The following is a 15,456-nucleotide window of genomic DNA, read 5'->3' on the forward strand; positions in this document are numbered from 1 at the left end:
TTCTATTGGGAATACTTCTCCACTTTGCCTCCTCTCTCTCAGCTGTCGCTCCTCACCACGTGGGGTCTCTCACCCTTTATAACATTGAGTGTCTGGAAGGAGGAGTTTGAGATTGAGGCCTTTCTGGTGATGGGCTGGAACTGGAGGATTTCGCACACTCTGTATCCCTCAGGCCCTCACTCAGACTCCGTGTGTGCAGTCAGGTGAACACAGAGGAGAAAGTTTATCATGGCACTGATAGGTGGGGCCAGGTAATTCTGGCACTGTCGATCTCTCGAACCATCAACACAGGACACAGGTTTTGCTGTGCAGTTAATTCATTGTTTAAATAAGATTAAATACAGAGGAATGTTAGGCGGCTGTTTTTATTCTCAGTGCCTCCCCCTTCTTGCAATGACCATCCTGATGCTTCATTCTGGCAACTGGAAATCGATGGCCACTTACCTCGCCAGGGTCAGGGGTCAGTGAACAAAACACTGCTTCAATCCCATGATGCTTGGTCCAAGTTTTCTGGGGGCGGGGGGGGGTGGGAAATCGCAGCGTTGAGGATCTCCTGGGGATGTGGATATGGGGGAGTGGGTGGGTGGGGGTGGGTGGCGTGGTGCTGGAAGGTTGTTCCACCAATCACCCTCCACCCCTGACCAAAAGCAGAGGGGCAAAGGCCGGATTACTGAAGCCCCTCACACACTGACCCAAAGCAGGGCGACAAAAACTAATCGTCCAAGGCAGCCAGGCAGCGCTGCGGTGGCTCTGTCCACTCAGTCCACCTTCCAGATCACAGCCTTGCTGTCCTGTGTTCCAGTCAACACGTACCGGTCCTCAGCTGAGCACAGAGCTCCAATAGCACCACACGGAGCCTCCAGCTCCTTCTCCAGCGAATACCTCTCCGAGTTAACAATGTAAATCCGCCCCCTGGTCTTGTCAGTTGTCACTCCCCCTCCGATCCAGACCTGGGGGTGGGACAGACAGAGGGCAGGGTTAGTTTGGATTGCAGTTCAGCAGAGAGGCAGCACTGCTCTTTAACTGTAAACAGAAACACACACACAACATACACAGCAACCACTGACAAACCATTTATAACCTCACCAGCTGGTGCGTGGAGCGTGCACGTGAACCAGGTCAGAGATTTAATTCCAATAAAATAGTGCAGCAGGTATTTACGGGGATGAGTTAGCCAATGAGCGACATTGCACAGAATGAAGGCGCTCCCACCCCCCCCACTGAGAAAGGGCAGTGAGAATATGGGAAATCCGCCACCTGCAGGTTCCACACCAAACTGCACCCCATCCTGACGGGAGGGAACGACTGGATGAGCTGTTAATACAAACAAGCCCGGAGCAGGGGTCGGCCGTTTGCTCCCTGGTGTGGGGTCTCCAATCCCCACACACCTCCTTCCAGCGGTCACGGGTTTGGAAGGAGCTTTGGTGATGGCTGCAGTGAACCTTATAGACGGTACACACAGCTGTCCCAGTGCAGCGGTGATAGAGTGAGTGAATGTTAAAGGTGCTGGGTGGGGTGTTGATTGAACAGCTGCTTCTACATGGCATCACGCTTCTCAAATATTATTGGAGCTGCACCCATCCAGGGGAGTGGGGAGTATTCCATCACACTCCGGACCTGTGGACAGGCTCTGGGGAGTCAGGAGGTGAGTTACTCTCCGCAGGATTCCCAGTCTCTGACCTGCTGTGGTAGTCATGATGTGGGTATGCCGGCGTTGGACTGGCGTAAACACAGTAAAATCAGTAATCTCTAAACTGTCTGTGCTTTATATGCTCTGTCTGAGGCCAGAACTCTCCATTCACCTGACGAAGGGACTAACCCTGAAAGCTTGTGAGTATATTATCAAATAAATAGGTTGGACTAAAACCTGGTGTTGTCAGACTTTTTACCGCTGTGGTAGACACAGTGTTTATCTGGCTGGGTCCAGTTCAGTTTCTGGTCAGTGGTAACCCCCAGGACGGTGACGGTGGGGGATTCAGGGATGGTCATGCCATTGAATGTTAGTGGACATCCCCACTTCTGACATACGGTCGGAGGAGGGTCATTAAGAAGCAGCTGAAAACTGAATGCACTGTCTGAGAGTGTGGTGGAGACAGATTCATACACTGTCCAAAGCTGTGTGGGTTCGGTGGATTGGCCAAGCCAATACTGTTAGGGGATTAGTAAGGCAAATATATGGGGTTCTCTGAATAGGTCCTGGCTGGGATTGTGATTAAGGCAGGCATGTTGGGTCGAATGGCCTGTCCCTACACTGAGTTACTCTGTTATTCTGGGTTAGTATTTTGAGTTTGTGATTAGGGCTCAGATATCACATTGTGGTCGATGTTATTCACCCACCTGGTTTTTGACGTGGATCATACAGACATTCTCAGTGCAGTCGGGCAGTGGAATGATTTTGATTGGATCGTTGAGGTTGTCAGTTTTCCAGATGTAGAGATTCGCTTGCCGACTGCAGACCACCCAGAGTTCCTCTCTCTACAACAACAAATCAGGCTGGCTTTAAACACTGGCTATCCCCCAATGGGCAGACTGTGGGGGGGAGCGGGGGTGGGGGAGTGGGTGAGGAGGGGGAGCGAGTGGAGGGTGAGGAGTGGTGGGGAATGGAGAGCGGGGAAAGGGAATGGGGAATGGGGAACGGGGAGCGGGGAATGGGGAGTGGGGAATGGAGAATGGGGAACGGGGAGCGGGGAATGGGGAGTGGGGAATGGAGAATGGGGAACGGGGAGAGGGGAATGGGGAGTGGGGAATGGGGAGTGGGGAATGGGGAGCGGGGAATGGGGAGTGGGGAATGGGGAGCGGGGAATGGGGAACGGGGAATGGAGAATGGAGAATGGGGAGCGGGGAGAGGGGAGTGGGGAGAGGGGAATGGGGAGCAGGGAATGGGGAATGGGGAATGGGGAGCGGGGAGCGGGGAGCGGGGAGCGGGGAAAGGGTCTGTGCAAGAACCTGAGAGCGCAGACAGGACCTTGATTCAATGTCTCATCCAAACAATGCATCTCTTGCTTCTTGTTCGAAAGGTATTGTAATCACTGTGGGGGGTGTTAACCTTCCAAACTCTGGGACAATCAAATTGGTAAAAGTGGTCTGGAAAGTGAGTTTGTAGAAAGTTTTGTGACAGCTCCTTGGAGTGAAGTGTTATGGAGCCATCTCGGGGTAAAGCTATCTTCGATCTTGGATTGTGCAATGGGTTAATTTGTAATGTCACAGTAAAATATCCTCTGGGAAATAGCGATCAAAACACCATTAAATTCCATGTTGAGTATGAAGATGACACTTTCCCATCACAAAGCCAATTCCAGGGGTATGAGGGGAGAACCAGCGCAGGTTCGTTGGGGTAAATAGACTGAAAGGTTTGGCAGTAAATGAGCGGTGAGAAACAAATAAAGAATTCTTCAAAATATTCAACAAAAATACATTCCACTGAGAAACAAAACCTCAGTGAGAAAGTCCCAACTGTGGCTCACTCCGGCAGTTACGGATATTATTAGATTAAATAAAAAGGCTTTAGCAGCCAGTCTGAGGATTGGAAATATTTAGTAACCAGCAGAGGGCAACCAACAAACAGCTAAAATGTAAATGAGAATAAACCAGCCTGAAATCTACCATTTTGGTCGATTGAACCAGGGCAGGACTTACTCAGTTAATGGTAGGGCGTTGGGGAGAGTTACAGAACAAAGAGATCTCGGGGTACAGGTTCATAGCTCCTTGAAAGTGGAGTCACAGGTGGACAGGGTGGTGAAGAAGGCATTCGGCATGCTTGGTTTCATTGGTCAGAACATTGAATACAGGAGTTGGGACATTTTGTTGAAGTTGTACAAGACATTGGTAAGGCCACACTTGGAATACTGTGTGCAATTCTGGTCACCCTATTATAGAAAGAATATTATTAAACTAGAGTGTAGAAATGATTTATTAGGATGCTCCTGGGACTTGATGGTTTGAGTTATAAGGAGAGGCTGGATAGACTGGGACTTTTTTCTCTGGAGCGTAGGAGGTTGAGGGGTGATCTTATCGAAGTCTATAACATAATGAGGGGCACAGACAAGATAGATAGTCAATATCTTTTCCCAAAGGTAGGGGAGTCTAAAACTAGAGGGCAGAGGTTTAAGGTGAGAGGGGAGAGATCCAAAAGTGTCCAGGGGGGCAATTTTTTCACACAGAGGGTGGTGAGTGTCTGGAACAAGTTGCCAGAGAGGTGGGTAAAATTTTGCCTTTTAATGAGCATTTAGACAGTTACATGGGCGAGATGGATAGAGGGATATGGATAGAGGGATATGGGTTAATTGGGTTTAGCTTAGGGGTTTAAAAAAGGAAGGGCAACATGGACAAGTTGGGCCGAAGGGCCTGTTTCCATGCTGTGAACCTCAATGACACAAAATCGACAAACTGATTCAGAGCTTTAATAATTCTAGTAACAAAGACAGAAAATGCAAACATTCGCCGCTTACAAACAGGGACAGGAGGAAGCCTTGTGGGGAAACTGGAAATAGGAGAGGCATTGGATAAATATTGTGTGTCTGTCTCTGGAACAGCAGACACAAGTTTCACATCAGAGATTGATGGTAACCTCGGGACTAATGTATAAAAACAGAAACAGTGATTTCCCAACACGGTCAAATGATTCCGGGGAAGGGGAGGATGACAATCCAACTCAACCCCTGGCTTCAACCTTTGACCCCAACCCACCTGACCTCAACTCCTCAACCCCTGACCTTAACCCATTTCAACCTCAACTGACCAACCACCAACCCTTAATCCCTGACCTCAATCCTTCACATCGCAATACCTAACCTCTGCAACCGTCAACCCTGAACCCTCAGCTCCGACCCTGAACCCTCAGCTCCGACCCTGAACCCTCAGCTCCGATCCTGAACCCTCAGCTCCGACCCTGAACCCTCAGCTCCGACCCTGGACCCTCAGCTCCGATCCTGAACCCTCAGCTCCGACCCTGAACCCTCAGCTCCGACCCTGAACCCTCAGCTCCGACCCTGGACCCTCAGCTCCGACCCTGGACCCTCAGCTCCGACCCTGAACCCTCAGCTCCGACCCTGAACCCTCAGCTTCGACCCTGAACCCTCAGCTCCGACCCTGAACCCTCAGCTCCGACCCTGAACCCTCAGCTCCGACCCTGGACCCTCAGCTCCGACCCTGGACCCTCAGCTCCGACCCTGAACCCTCAGCTCCGATCCTGAACCCTCAGCTCCGACCCTGAACCCTCAGCTCCGATCCTGAACCCTCAGCTCCGATCCTGGACCCTCAGCTCCGACCCTGAACCCTCAGCTCCGATCCTGAACCCTCAGCTCCGACCCTGAACCCTCAGCTCCGACCCTGGACCCTCAGCTCCGATCCTGAACCCTCAGCTCCGACCCTGAACCCTCAGCTCCGACCCTGAACCCTCAGCTCCGATCCTGAACCCTCAGCTCCGATCCTGAACCCTCAGCTCCAACCCTGAACCCTCAGCTCCGACCCTGAACCCTCAGCTCCAACCCTGAACCCTCAGCTCCTAATTCCCCTGACCTCAACATCCCAGCTTTCAACTCCTAATGGCAACCTTTACCCCTTAACCACCACCACCCCCAACACCAAGCCTAAACCCTCCAATCCCTGACGAAATGAGACAACTTCAACCCCTGACCTCGATCTGTGAACTTGGCATGAAGATACCTGAGGGATGATGAGAAAGTAGGTCATGAGGATGGATCCACTGTCGGGACTGGGTGTGAAGGTGATCTCCTGGATCTGTGTCCCATCCCGAGCCAGGACCAACAGGCTGTACATAACACCTGGGAATGGACAGCAAGAGGAAAAGCACGGGAGACAGAGGAAGAAAGAAGACAGAAAAAGAGAAGCAAAGAGGGAGGAGATAGAAAGAAAGTGGGAACAATAGAGGAATTGTGAGAGAAAAGAGAATAGAAGTGGAACATTAAAAAAGGAGGAAAGTAAACAAGCAAAAGAATGGAGAGAAAGAGAGAGTGAGGAAATGAAAAGTGAAGGGTAGGAGGAGATATTGGAAGAAAAGAAAAAGATAGAGAGATGGAATTAAATTGAATGCATTTCATCCATTAGATATTAATATAAACTGTCCCATTAGCTGTGACAGGAGGTACATCTCCCGGGATGATACAGACATCACACTCGGGAGGGAGCCAGAGGCACACGGGGTCTCGGCATTGACCAAACCTCAAGAGGCAGTCCAGAGAAGATTCACTATTTGATTCTGGGTAGGGAGGTGTTTTCTTACGAGGAGAGTTGGACCTCTGCTCATTGGAGTTTAGAAGAATGAGAGGCGACCCTCTGACAGTGAGGCGCTCCCTCAGCACTGACCCTCTGACAGTGCGGCGCTCCCTCAGCACTGACCCTCTGACAGTGCGGCGCTCCCTCAGCACTGACCCTCTGACAGTGCGGCACTCCCTCAGCACTGACCCTCTGACAGTGCGGCACTCCCTCAGCACTGACCCTCTGACAGTGCGGCGCTCCCTCAGCACTGACCCTCTGACAGTGCGGCACTCCCTCAGCACTGACCCTCTGACAGTGCGGCACTCCCTCAGCACTGACCCTCTGACAGTGCAGCACTCCCTCAGCACTGACCCTCTGACAGTGCGGCGCTCCCTCAGCACTGACCCTCTGACAGTGCGGCACTCCCTCAGCACTGACCCTCTGACAGTGCGGCACTCCCTCAGCACTGACCCTCTGACAGTGCAGCACTCCCTCAGCACTGACCCTCTGACAGTGCGGCGCTCCCTCAGCACTGACCCTCTGACAGTGCGGCACTCCCTCAGCACTGACCCTCTGACAGTGCGGCGCTCCCTCAGCACTGACCCTCTGACAGTGCGGCACTCCCTCAGCACTGACCCTCTGACAGTGCGGCGCTCCCTCAGCACTGACCCTCTGACAGTGCGGCACTCCCTCAGCACTGACCCTCTGACAGTGCGGCACTCCCTCAGCACTGACCCTCTGACAGTGCGGCACTCCCTCAGCACTGACCCTCTGACAGTGCGGCACTCCCTCAGCACTGACCCTCTGACAGTGCGGCACTCCCTCAGCACTGACCCTCTGACAGTGCGGCACTCTCTCAGCACTGACCCTCTGACAGTGCGGCACTCCCTCAGCACTGACCCTCTGACAGTGCGGCACTCCCTCAGCACTGACCCTCTGACAGTGCGGCACTCCCTCAGCACTGACCCTCTGACAGTGCGGCACTCTCTCAGCACTGACCCTCTGACAGTGCGGCACTCCCTCAGCACTGACCCTCTGACAGTGCGGCACTCTCTCAGCACTGACCCTCTGACAGTGCGGTACTCCCTCAGCACTGACCCTCTGACAGTGCGGCACTCTCTCAGCACTGACCCTCTGACAGTGCGGTACTCCCTCAGCACTGACCCTCTGACAGTGCGGCACTCCCTCAGCACTGACCCTCTGACAGTGCGGCACTCTCTCAGCACTGACCCTCTGACAGTGTGGCACTCCCTCAGCACTGACCCTCTGACAGTGCGGCACTCCCTCAGCACTGACCCTCTGACAGTGCGGCACTCCCTCAGCACTGACCCTCTGACAGTGCGGCACTCTCTCAGCACTGACCCTCTGACAGTGCGGCACTCCCTCAGCACTGACCCTCTGACAGTGCGGCACTCCCTCAGTACTGACCCTCTGACAGTGCGGCACTCCCTCAGCACTGACCCTCTGACAGTGCAGCACTCCCTATGAGTTGTGCAGGGAAGATTCTAGAATGGGACTTCAATCCAGAACCTTTTGACTGAAGCCATGTGAGTGCTCCTGCCCACCCAGAGTGAATGATCAATCTGAGACACTCTGTTGCAGGGATTAGCCTGGTGTGAGCAACATGAAGGTATGTTTCTGATCCCGGTCCTGTGACAGGAGTGCCCGGTGCTCACTGCAGTGATGATGGTTACCGGACCTGCCCAGGGTCACTCTCAATGCGTAAACATGGAGAACGCCCACCAGAGGGCAGCGACCAGCTGTATAACTCTGTTCCAGGAACAGGCAAACCCTTCCAGATCACTGGGGGGGTGCCACTGTCAAACAAAACTGTTCATAAAACAGCAGCTTCTTGTTCCTGACATTCTATAAGATATTTTGGACAGGGGGGAAGCAGCTGCACTCACACTGGGCGTTCTGCGGACCTGCCCTCTTCACACAATCCCCACCTCGGCAGACTGAGCCTCTCGTCATACTCACAGCACCAGATCTGGTCATTGTGGAGTGCCATGGATGTCAGTCTCCAACACTGGGGTAACTGGAACTGGTTCTTCATCTCCATCAGGTCCGGGTCCCACAGAAGAACGGACCCATCCAGGCTACAGGAATAGATCTGACTGGGGTGAAAACAGAAAACTGTTAAAATATCCAAATATTGTTCACATAAACTGTATTCTTCTCATCTTAGGAACCTGGGACTCACTGGCTGGGTCAGCAACTATTCCCCATCGAGGTTTACAGCACGGAAACAGGCCCTTCGGCCCAACTTGTCCATGCTGCCCCCTTTTTTAACTCCTAAGCTGATCCCAATTGCCCACATTTGGCCCATATCCCTCCATACCCATCGTATCCATGTAACTATCTGAACGCTTTTCGAAAGACAATATTGTACCCGCCTCTACCATCACCCCGACAGCTCGTTCTAGACACTCACCACCCTCTGTGTGAAAAAACTACCCCTCCGGACCCTTCTGTATCTCTCCCCTCTCACCTTAAACCTATTCCCTCTAGTTTTAGACTCCCCCAATTTCCTTCAACTGAATTTCAGAGTTGTGGAGATGCCGGTGTTGGACTCGGGTGGGCACAGTAAGAAGTCCCACAACACCAGGTTAAAGTCCAACAGGTTTATTTGGAATCACGAGCTTTCGGAACGCTGCTCCTTGATCAGGTGACTGATCAGGTGACTCACCTGATGAAGGAGCAATGTTCCGAAAGCTCGTGATTCCAAATAAACCTGTTGGACTTTAACCTGGTGGTGTGGGACTTCTTACTGTGAATTTCAGAGGGCAGTTAAGTATCAACCACATTGCTGTGGCTCTGGAGTCACATGTAGGCCAGACCGGGTACGGACGGCAGATTTCCTTCCCCACAGGACATTAATGAACCTGATGGGCTTTTACAACAATCCAGTGGTTAACATTCTGATCATTTCAATTTCACTTTAGTGAATGAGGATTCTGGGTGATGGATGGGGGTGGTGGTGGGAGGGTTTGGTAAAGTGGGGCGCGGGGTGGGGGAGAGCTGGGGGTCAGGTATTGGGGGTATGTTTGGATCACCTGGTTTTGTCCCCGCTTCCCTCCATCTCCTCCTGTACCATGTCCGACACCTGATTTCGATGTCCCACCAGCCTCTTGTTGCAGGTCATGTTAAGTGCATCGATGATATAAATGAAGGAATCCTCCGATCCAAGCCACACCTGCTCGCGCCCGACCCCAATCATACAGTTCTACACCAGGAGACAGAGAAAGAGATCACAAAGAGCAAAGAACAGTCCAGGGCAGAAACAGGCCCTTCGGCCCTCCAAGACACATGAGTATCGGTAACTCTTCCCTCACGTACCAGCTTTGGGCATCTGCCCAGGGTTATAATGGATCACTGCCTGGGTGGGTGTGGGGCTAAGAGACTAAGGCAATAAACCTCACAAACTCTATAACTGACAGCAGGAGGCACTGGGAGCACACAGCTGGTCAGGCAGCCCCTATGCAAAGTGAAATGTGGGTACCTACCCAGTAAATTTATACCTTCGAAGGTTTCTGGCATTTTTCCTGAGTATTTCTTTTTTCTACCTATTGGAGTTATCGTTAAGATCCCGGACCAGAACCGCAAGGTAGATAATGAAGCCAGACTAGACTTCAACAATTATTGTATTTTGGCAGAAATGTGAGAAAAGATCATTCCATTCCAGGGGTAATTCTGCTGAGAAATTTGGCATCTTTTTATCAAAACAAGCTTTATTCCTAACACAGTTTAAATATAACTCTGATAAAATGTAGCAGTTTAATTCTTAACTGTCAAACAATCTTTAAGTACGAAACAAACAACTCTAATCTCTAACATATCACTATTTCAGTTCCAAATAAGTAATGCTTTTCCTGCAGAATTAAAACCTACTTTAAATACAGTTAGCAACCCCAAGCATATTTGTTATAAATTAGTGCAGAAAACTTTGGAGCTAACAGAGAGACTTTGCAGAGAGAGCAGCTTACAGATTTCTGACTTTAAACAGCTTCAGCCAGCAACTGAAACAGAAAGCTGCTTCACTCTCTGGTACATACCTAGCTCCCCCCATGAGCCAAATTATCACTTGACTCTGTATATCAAAACAAAACCCAGCTGCCATTTCTTTCAATAAAACCAAACCTAGGAGGAATCTCCATTTGTAAACAAAATTCATGAGCTCTATTCTGAATAAACACAGCATTGCTACAATGAGTAATCATCCTGCTTTCCCAGCATCTGAGCTACATTCCCATCAGACATACTGACTGCTGTAGATAGAACTGAATTTTAAAACAGTCCCCAAAAACATAAAATATATCAATAGCTCAGTATCATCACAGTATTTACGTTATGAAAAGATTGTTAGGGTAGACAGAGAGAAGATATTTCTACTTCTGGGGACACAAAAACCAGGGCCATAAAATAAGATAGTTGCAAATAAATCCAAAATAGAATTCAGGAGAAACATCTTTACCAAAGGGTGGGGAGAAAGGGAATTTGCTCCCACAGGGAGTATGTACCCCTGAGATGAACAATATCTCAGATGTATTGCAGAGGAAGTTGGATGAACACACAAGAGAAAGAGGAAAAGAAGGATATATTGATATGTTTGGGATGGTGAAGGATGGGAGCAGGTTCATATGGACCATACACATTGGCACAGAGGAGATGGGCCAAATGGCCTGCTTCAGTTAATACTGACACTATTTCTAATGTAATGTAATGCAGTTAAAAAGGGAGATAGAAGACAGGGAATGATAGACCAGTCAGCCTGGTGTCGGTAGTGGGGAAAATTCTAGAATCCATTATCAAAGATTTTAATAGAAGAGCATTTGGAAAACAATGGCAGGATTGGACAGAGGCAGCATGGATTTACAAAAGGGAAATCATGCTCGACAACCAGGGGATTTTCACAGTAACTTCACTGCAGTGTTAATGTAAGCCCACTAATAAATAAACTAAAAACTTTAAATCTGAAAATCTTTTTGAGGATGTAACTAGTAGAGTTGATGAGGGGGAGTCAGTGGATGTGGTTTTTCCAGAAGGCTTTGAACAAAATCTCACATCAGAGAATAGTGCGTAAAATTAAAGCACATGGGACTGGGGGAAATATATTGAGATGGATAGAAAACCTGACGGCAGAGAGGAAACAAGGAGTAGGAATAAATGGGTGTTTTTCCAAATGATAGACAGTGACTAAGGGGTACCACATGGATCAGTACTAGATCCCCAGCTATTCAGTAGATATATATTAATGATTTAGATGAGGGAACTGAATGTAATATCTCCAAATTTGCAGATGAAACAAAGCTGGGTGGAAGGGTGAGCTGTGAAGAGAATATAGAGATGTTTCAGTGTGATTTGGACAAGTGTGTGGGCATTTGCACGGCAGATGCAGCATAACGAGGATAAATGTGAGATTATCCACTTTGGTAGCAAAAATAGGAAGGCACTTCATTATTCGAATGGGTGAAAATTGAGAGCGGGGGATGTGCAGAGGGATCTGGGTGTCCTCGTGCACCAGTCATTGAAGGTAAGAATACAGGTACAGCAGAGAAGGCAAATGGTATGTTGGCCTTGTGATGATACTGCACTATTGATATATTTCATGTTTCAGAAGAATTTTTTAAGATTCAGTTTTTTTTTACAGGCAGTCGGTATGTTGAGTAGAAATGCAGCTCAGATGCTGAGACAGCAGGATAATTACTCATTTGAACAATGTAGTGTTGAGTTAGGAGAGAGCTAATGGGTTTTTGTTTATTGATGGAGATTTCCCCTGGGACTTTGATTAGGTTGATTGACAAAGTCATGTGATAATGTAGTCAACAGAAGGAGTTAAAGTTGTAGCAGATGAACAGCTTTCAGTTCTAGTTCAGGTTTGTTTAAAGACAGAGACCTGCAAGCTGCTGTGAAATGCAAAATCTCTGAGAGCCAGGAGACAGATTGTACCCCTTATAGCAAGTATATTTATGGTTGCTAACTGTATTTAAAGTGGAACTTTAAGTCTGTAAGAGAATGTTGCTTATTTGGTACTGAATCAGTGATAAGTTAGAAATTAGAGTTGCTTCCTTTCATTGTTTAATTGTTAATGGCTCAGCTGCTTCACTTAGAATGAAAGTTTATTTAAACTGTGTAACAAGTAAAGTTTATTTTGATAAAAGATCCTGAATTTGTCAGTGGAATTACTCCTGGAATGAAATATCCTAGCCTCACATTTATGCTAAAATAGAAAAAATATTGGGGTCGGTCTGGCTTCTTAATACACCTGCGGGTTTGAGTCCAGGACCCTGACATAGCCAGAGGATTTGAGTATAGGAGCAGGGATATCTTACTGCAATTAGACAGGGCCTTGGTGAGGACACGTCTGGAATAGTGTGTGCAGTTTTGGTCTCCTTATCTGAGGAAGGGTGTTCTTGATCTCAAGGCAATGCAGGCTGTTTCCTGGGATGGCAGGACTGATGTACCAGGGGAGATTGAGCCGGTTAGGATTATATTTGTTCAGATGAATAAAGGGGAATTTCATAGAAATCTGTAACATTCTAACAGGACCAGGCAGGGTTGGTGCGAGAAGGATGTTCCCTGGTGGGAGAGTCCAGAACCAGGAGTCACAGTCTGAGGATACAGGGTGGCCCGTTTACATCAGAGATGAGGTGAAATTTTTTCACCCAGAGGGTGGTGAATGTGTGGAATTTTGTATGACAGAAAGTAGTTGAGGCTAAAACATCGTATGTTTTCAGGAAGGAATTAGAAATAGGTCTTGGGGCTGAAGGGATTGAGGGATATGGGGGAAGGTGGGATCAGGCTATTGAGTTGGATGATCAGACTGATCTTATTGAAATCAGAGCAGGTTTGAAGGGCCTCCCTCCCTCTCCTTTGTTTCTATGTTTCTTCAGTCCTAGGGAGCTGGAAGGGGTATGAGTGAGGGAGGCGGATGTTTGAAAGCAGCTATCTCGTCCACAATGTCTCTGGGGGCTCGGCTGTTGGCGGAGTTGGAGTTGTTTCTCTTTGAACGGAGAAAGTTTCAGAGTCAAAGGCTGAGAGGGAATAAATAAAGAAAATGACAGGAGAGTCTGAGCAACGGGAACAGAGTTAGTCACTGCCGACAGAGTGAGAGAAGACATGAGGGAAAACTCCTGGATAATCAGGGTGGATACACATTCAATATTGGTTTCAAAATGCAATTGGATAAATACCTGAAGGATAAAACTGACACGGGGACATTGGACAGGAGTGTGTGGTGTGGATAATTCTCTGAAAGAGCGAGTGCTGTCTTGCTGAGTGCGTGTTCTCCGTCTGTGTTGGGTTCTTTAATTCTATTGAGATGCTGACCAATTGTATTTGCCAGTTGGGCCTTGAGGTTCACTTTGACCCGGGAGACTAGGTGTGATCCCGTGGATAGGTAACTGTGAAGTGCTGCAGTGAAAGCTCTGCTTCATCCCTCTGGCATTGCAGCTCACTAATAGGACAGGGTACATGGCAGGGGCTTTGAGACTGGGCAGAGTGGTGGGCACATGGCCTGGTTAGTCCCTGGGAGCCCACACACTCACCACCAACTCCCCCCCCCCACCCCACCACCCCACTTGCCCACTCACCAGTCTTGAGCGCCCAGCCTGGATGGGTGGCTGCTCCATAATCCAAGTGGCTGCGTTGTACATCATCACCCTCCCATCACTCAACGCACACCATAGCTTCGGGTGTGAGTCTGTGCACTCACATGGATCCAGGTTACCTGGCAACAAGGAGGTCACAGCCTTATCTCTACACCATTAACAAAACAACAGCAATGTGCACTTTTCAACACTGCAAAACATCCCCAGGCATCTCACAAGGAGCATCAGCAAAAAAACTTTCACACCAAATCGCACAGCATCACATGAGGACAGGTGACCAAGGATTGGTCAAAGAGGTCGGAGAGATAGAGGGAGTTCCAGAGTTCAGGGTTCAAGCAGCTGAAGGTGTGGCTACTGCCGGCAAAGTGATTAAAATCAGGAATACTAAAGAAACCAGAGTTAGAGGAGCACAAAAACATTCAGTGAACTTACTCCCAGAGCCTGGGGAGTAACAAACAGCCCTTATACTTGTGCAAAGAAGATTCTGGCAAATGAGGAGGGAGTTTGTCTGGGAAAGCCGAACAGGATCACCTCGGAATGATCGTGGGAGCAAAACGAGACGTGTCGCTCGGGGGAACGCCAGGAGAAATGCAGTCAGTAACTTACCGGGAACGTAGAGAAGGACATCGACTGCATAGGGAGTAGAATTGGAATCCGAGAGGTGAAGAGTGTGCTTCAGAGCGTCCGATGTCATCTTTGGTACAGTGGGCGGCTCTGAGGTGGAGAATGAATGGAATCAATAAAAATATATTCCCTCGAGGACCACTCATCCCTCCATCCACTCTCTGTCACTCAACAATCTCCGTGTGAAGGTGGAATGGAGTGTTTTGATGATGATGTCTAGGTCAGTGACACTCTCTGTCCCTTTGGATAAAGTTTGATCTTTCTGGTTAATGACAACAGAGCCAAATGTTCTGGAACAATCCACACATCTCAGATTGTGTCCTAAATGGTGTCAGCATGTGGAATGTCTACTCGCTGAGTGACAGACTTCAAACTTCTCGTCACAAATCAGACTGAGTGCTGAGGGAGTATCTCTGTGTATCGCTGTTAGAGTTTGTAGATAAAGGGATTCGGGTGAAAGGATTTCTGCCTCCGAAGGCTATAGAAATGAAAGTCTTTTTTTCCAATGACTGACACACAAACCACTGCAGGCCAACGGTGGGGAGAGGATGTGGAAATGATCGTGAAAAGTGCGACTTAAACACAAGTCCGTGCTTTGTACCTTCTCCCCGAATTAGCAAACAGAGAAAGAGTGACTGCGGGCTGGGTTTGAGCTTACCTTCCCCCGCGGTGTGGTCCAGGTACGCCAGCTTGGAGGCAATGCTCATTGATCGCTGGTGAAGGCTGCACTTGGCCACAGCGTTAATGAGCTGGATGTTGCTGAGCGCTTGCTGAATGTACTGGGGATCCTGCAGAGAGAGTAGGGAGAGAGCCGGATGAAGATCCCACGCAGGCAGTAGACCCAACACTTGCTCCATCAAACCAGTCTCTGTATCTCAATCCCCATGTCTATCTAGCACCCGTTGGGCACTGCCGAGGCTGGGGAACGATGGAGTTACCAGGACGGGGAGAGCCCCACCCCTGTGCTGATTGACAAGGGGAGGGGGGTGGGGGGGGGGTCGGGGTG

The 15,456-nt window shown here is 49.3% G+C and overlaps 1 protein-coding gene across 1 annotated transcript in view; it reads right to left on the minus strand.

The window, feature by feature from the left end:
• Positions 1-604: 604 nt before the first annotated feature.
• LOC145339740 (DENN domain-containing protein 3-like) overlaps positions 605-15,456 on the minus strand; it is an 87,482-nt gene continuing 72,630 nt past the window's right edge. The window contains exons 17-24 of the mRNA XM_080184266.1: positions 15,109-15,238; positions 14,433-14,540; positions 13,809-13,945; positions 9,273-9,442; positions 8,197-8,333; positions 5,665-5,783; positions 2,338-2,475; positions 605-950 (exon numbers count right to left, since the gene is read on the minus strand). Coding sequence (XP_080040392.1) covers positions 759-950; positions 2,338-2,475; positions 5,665-5,783; positions 8,197-8,333; positions 9,273-9,442; positions 13,809-13,945; positions 14,433-14,540; positions 15,109-15,238 — 1,131 coding nt within the window. The 3' untranslated portion in view covers positions 605-758. The remainder of the gene's footprint in view (positions 951-2,337; positions 2,476-5,664; positions 5,784-8,196; positions 8,334-9,272; positions 9,443-13,808; positions 13,946-14,432; positions 14,541-15,108; positions 15,239-15,456) is intronic.

This window comes from Carcharhinus amblyrhynchos, unplaced genomic scaffold (genome assembly GCF_965287045.1).
Source record: "Carcharhinus amblyrhynchos unplaced genomic scaffold, sCarAmb.v2.hapA scaffold_646, whole genome shotgun sequence".
Taxonomy (NCBI): Eukaryota; Metazoa; Chordata; class Chondrichthyes; order Carcharhiniformes; family Carcharhinidae; genus Carcharhinus; species Carcharhinus amblyrhynchos.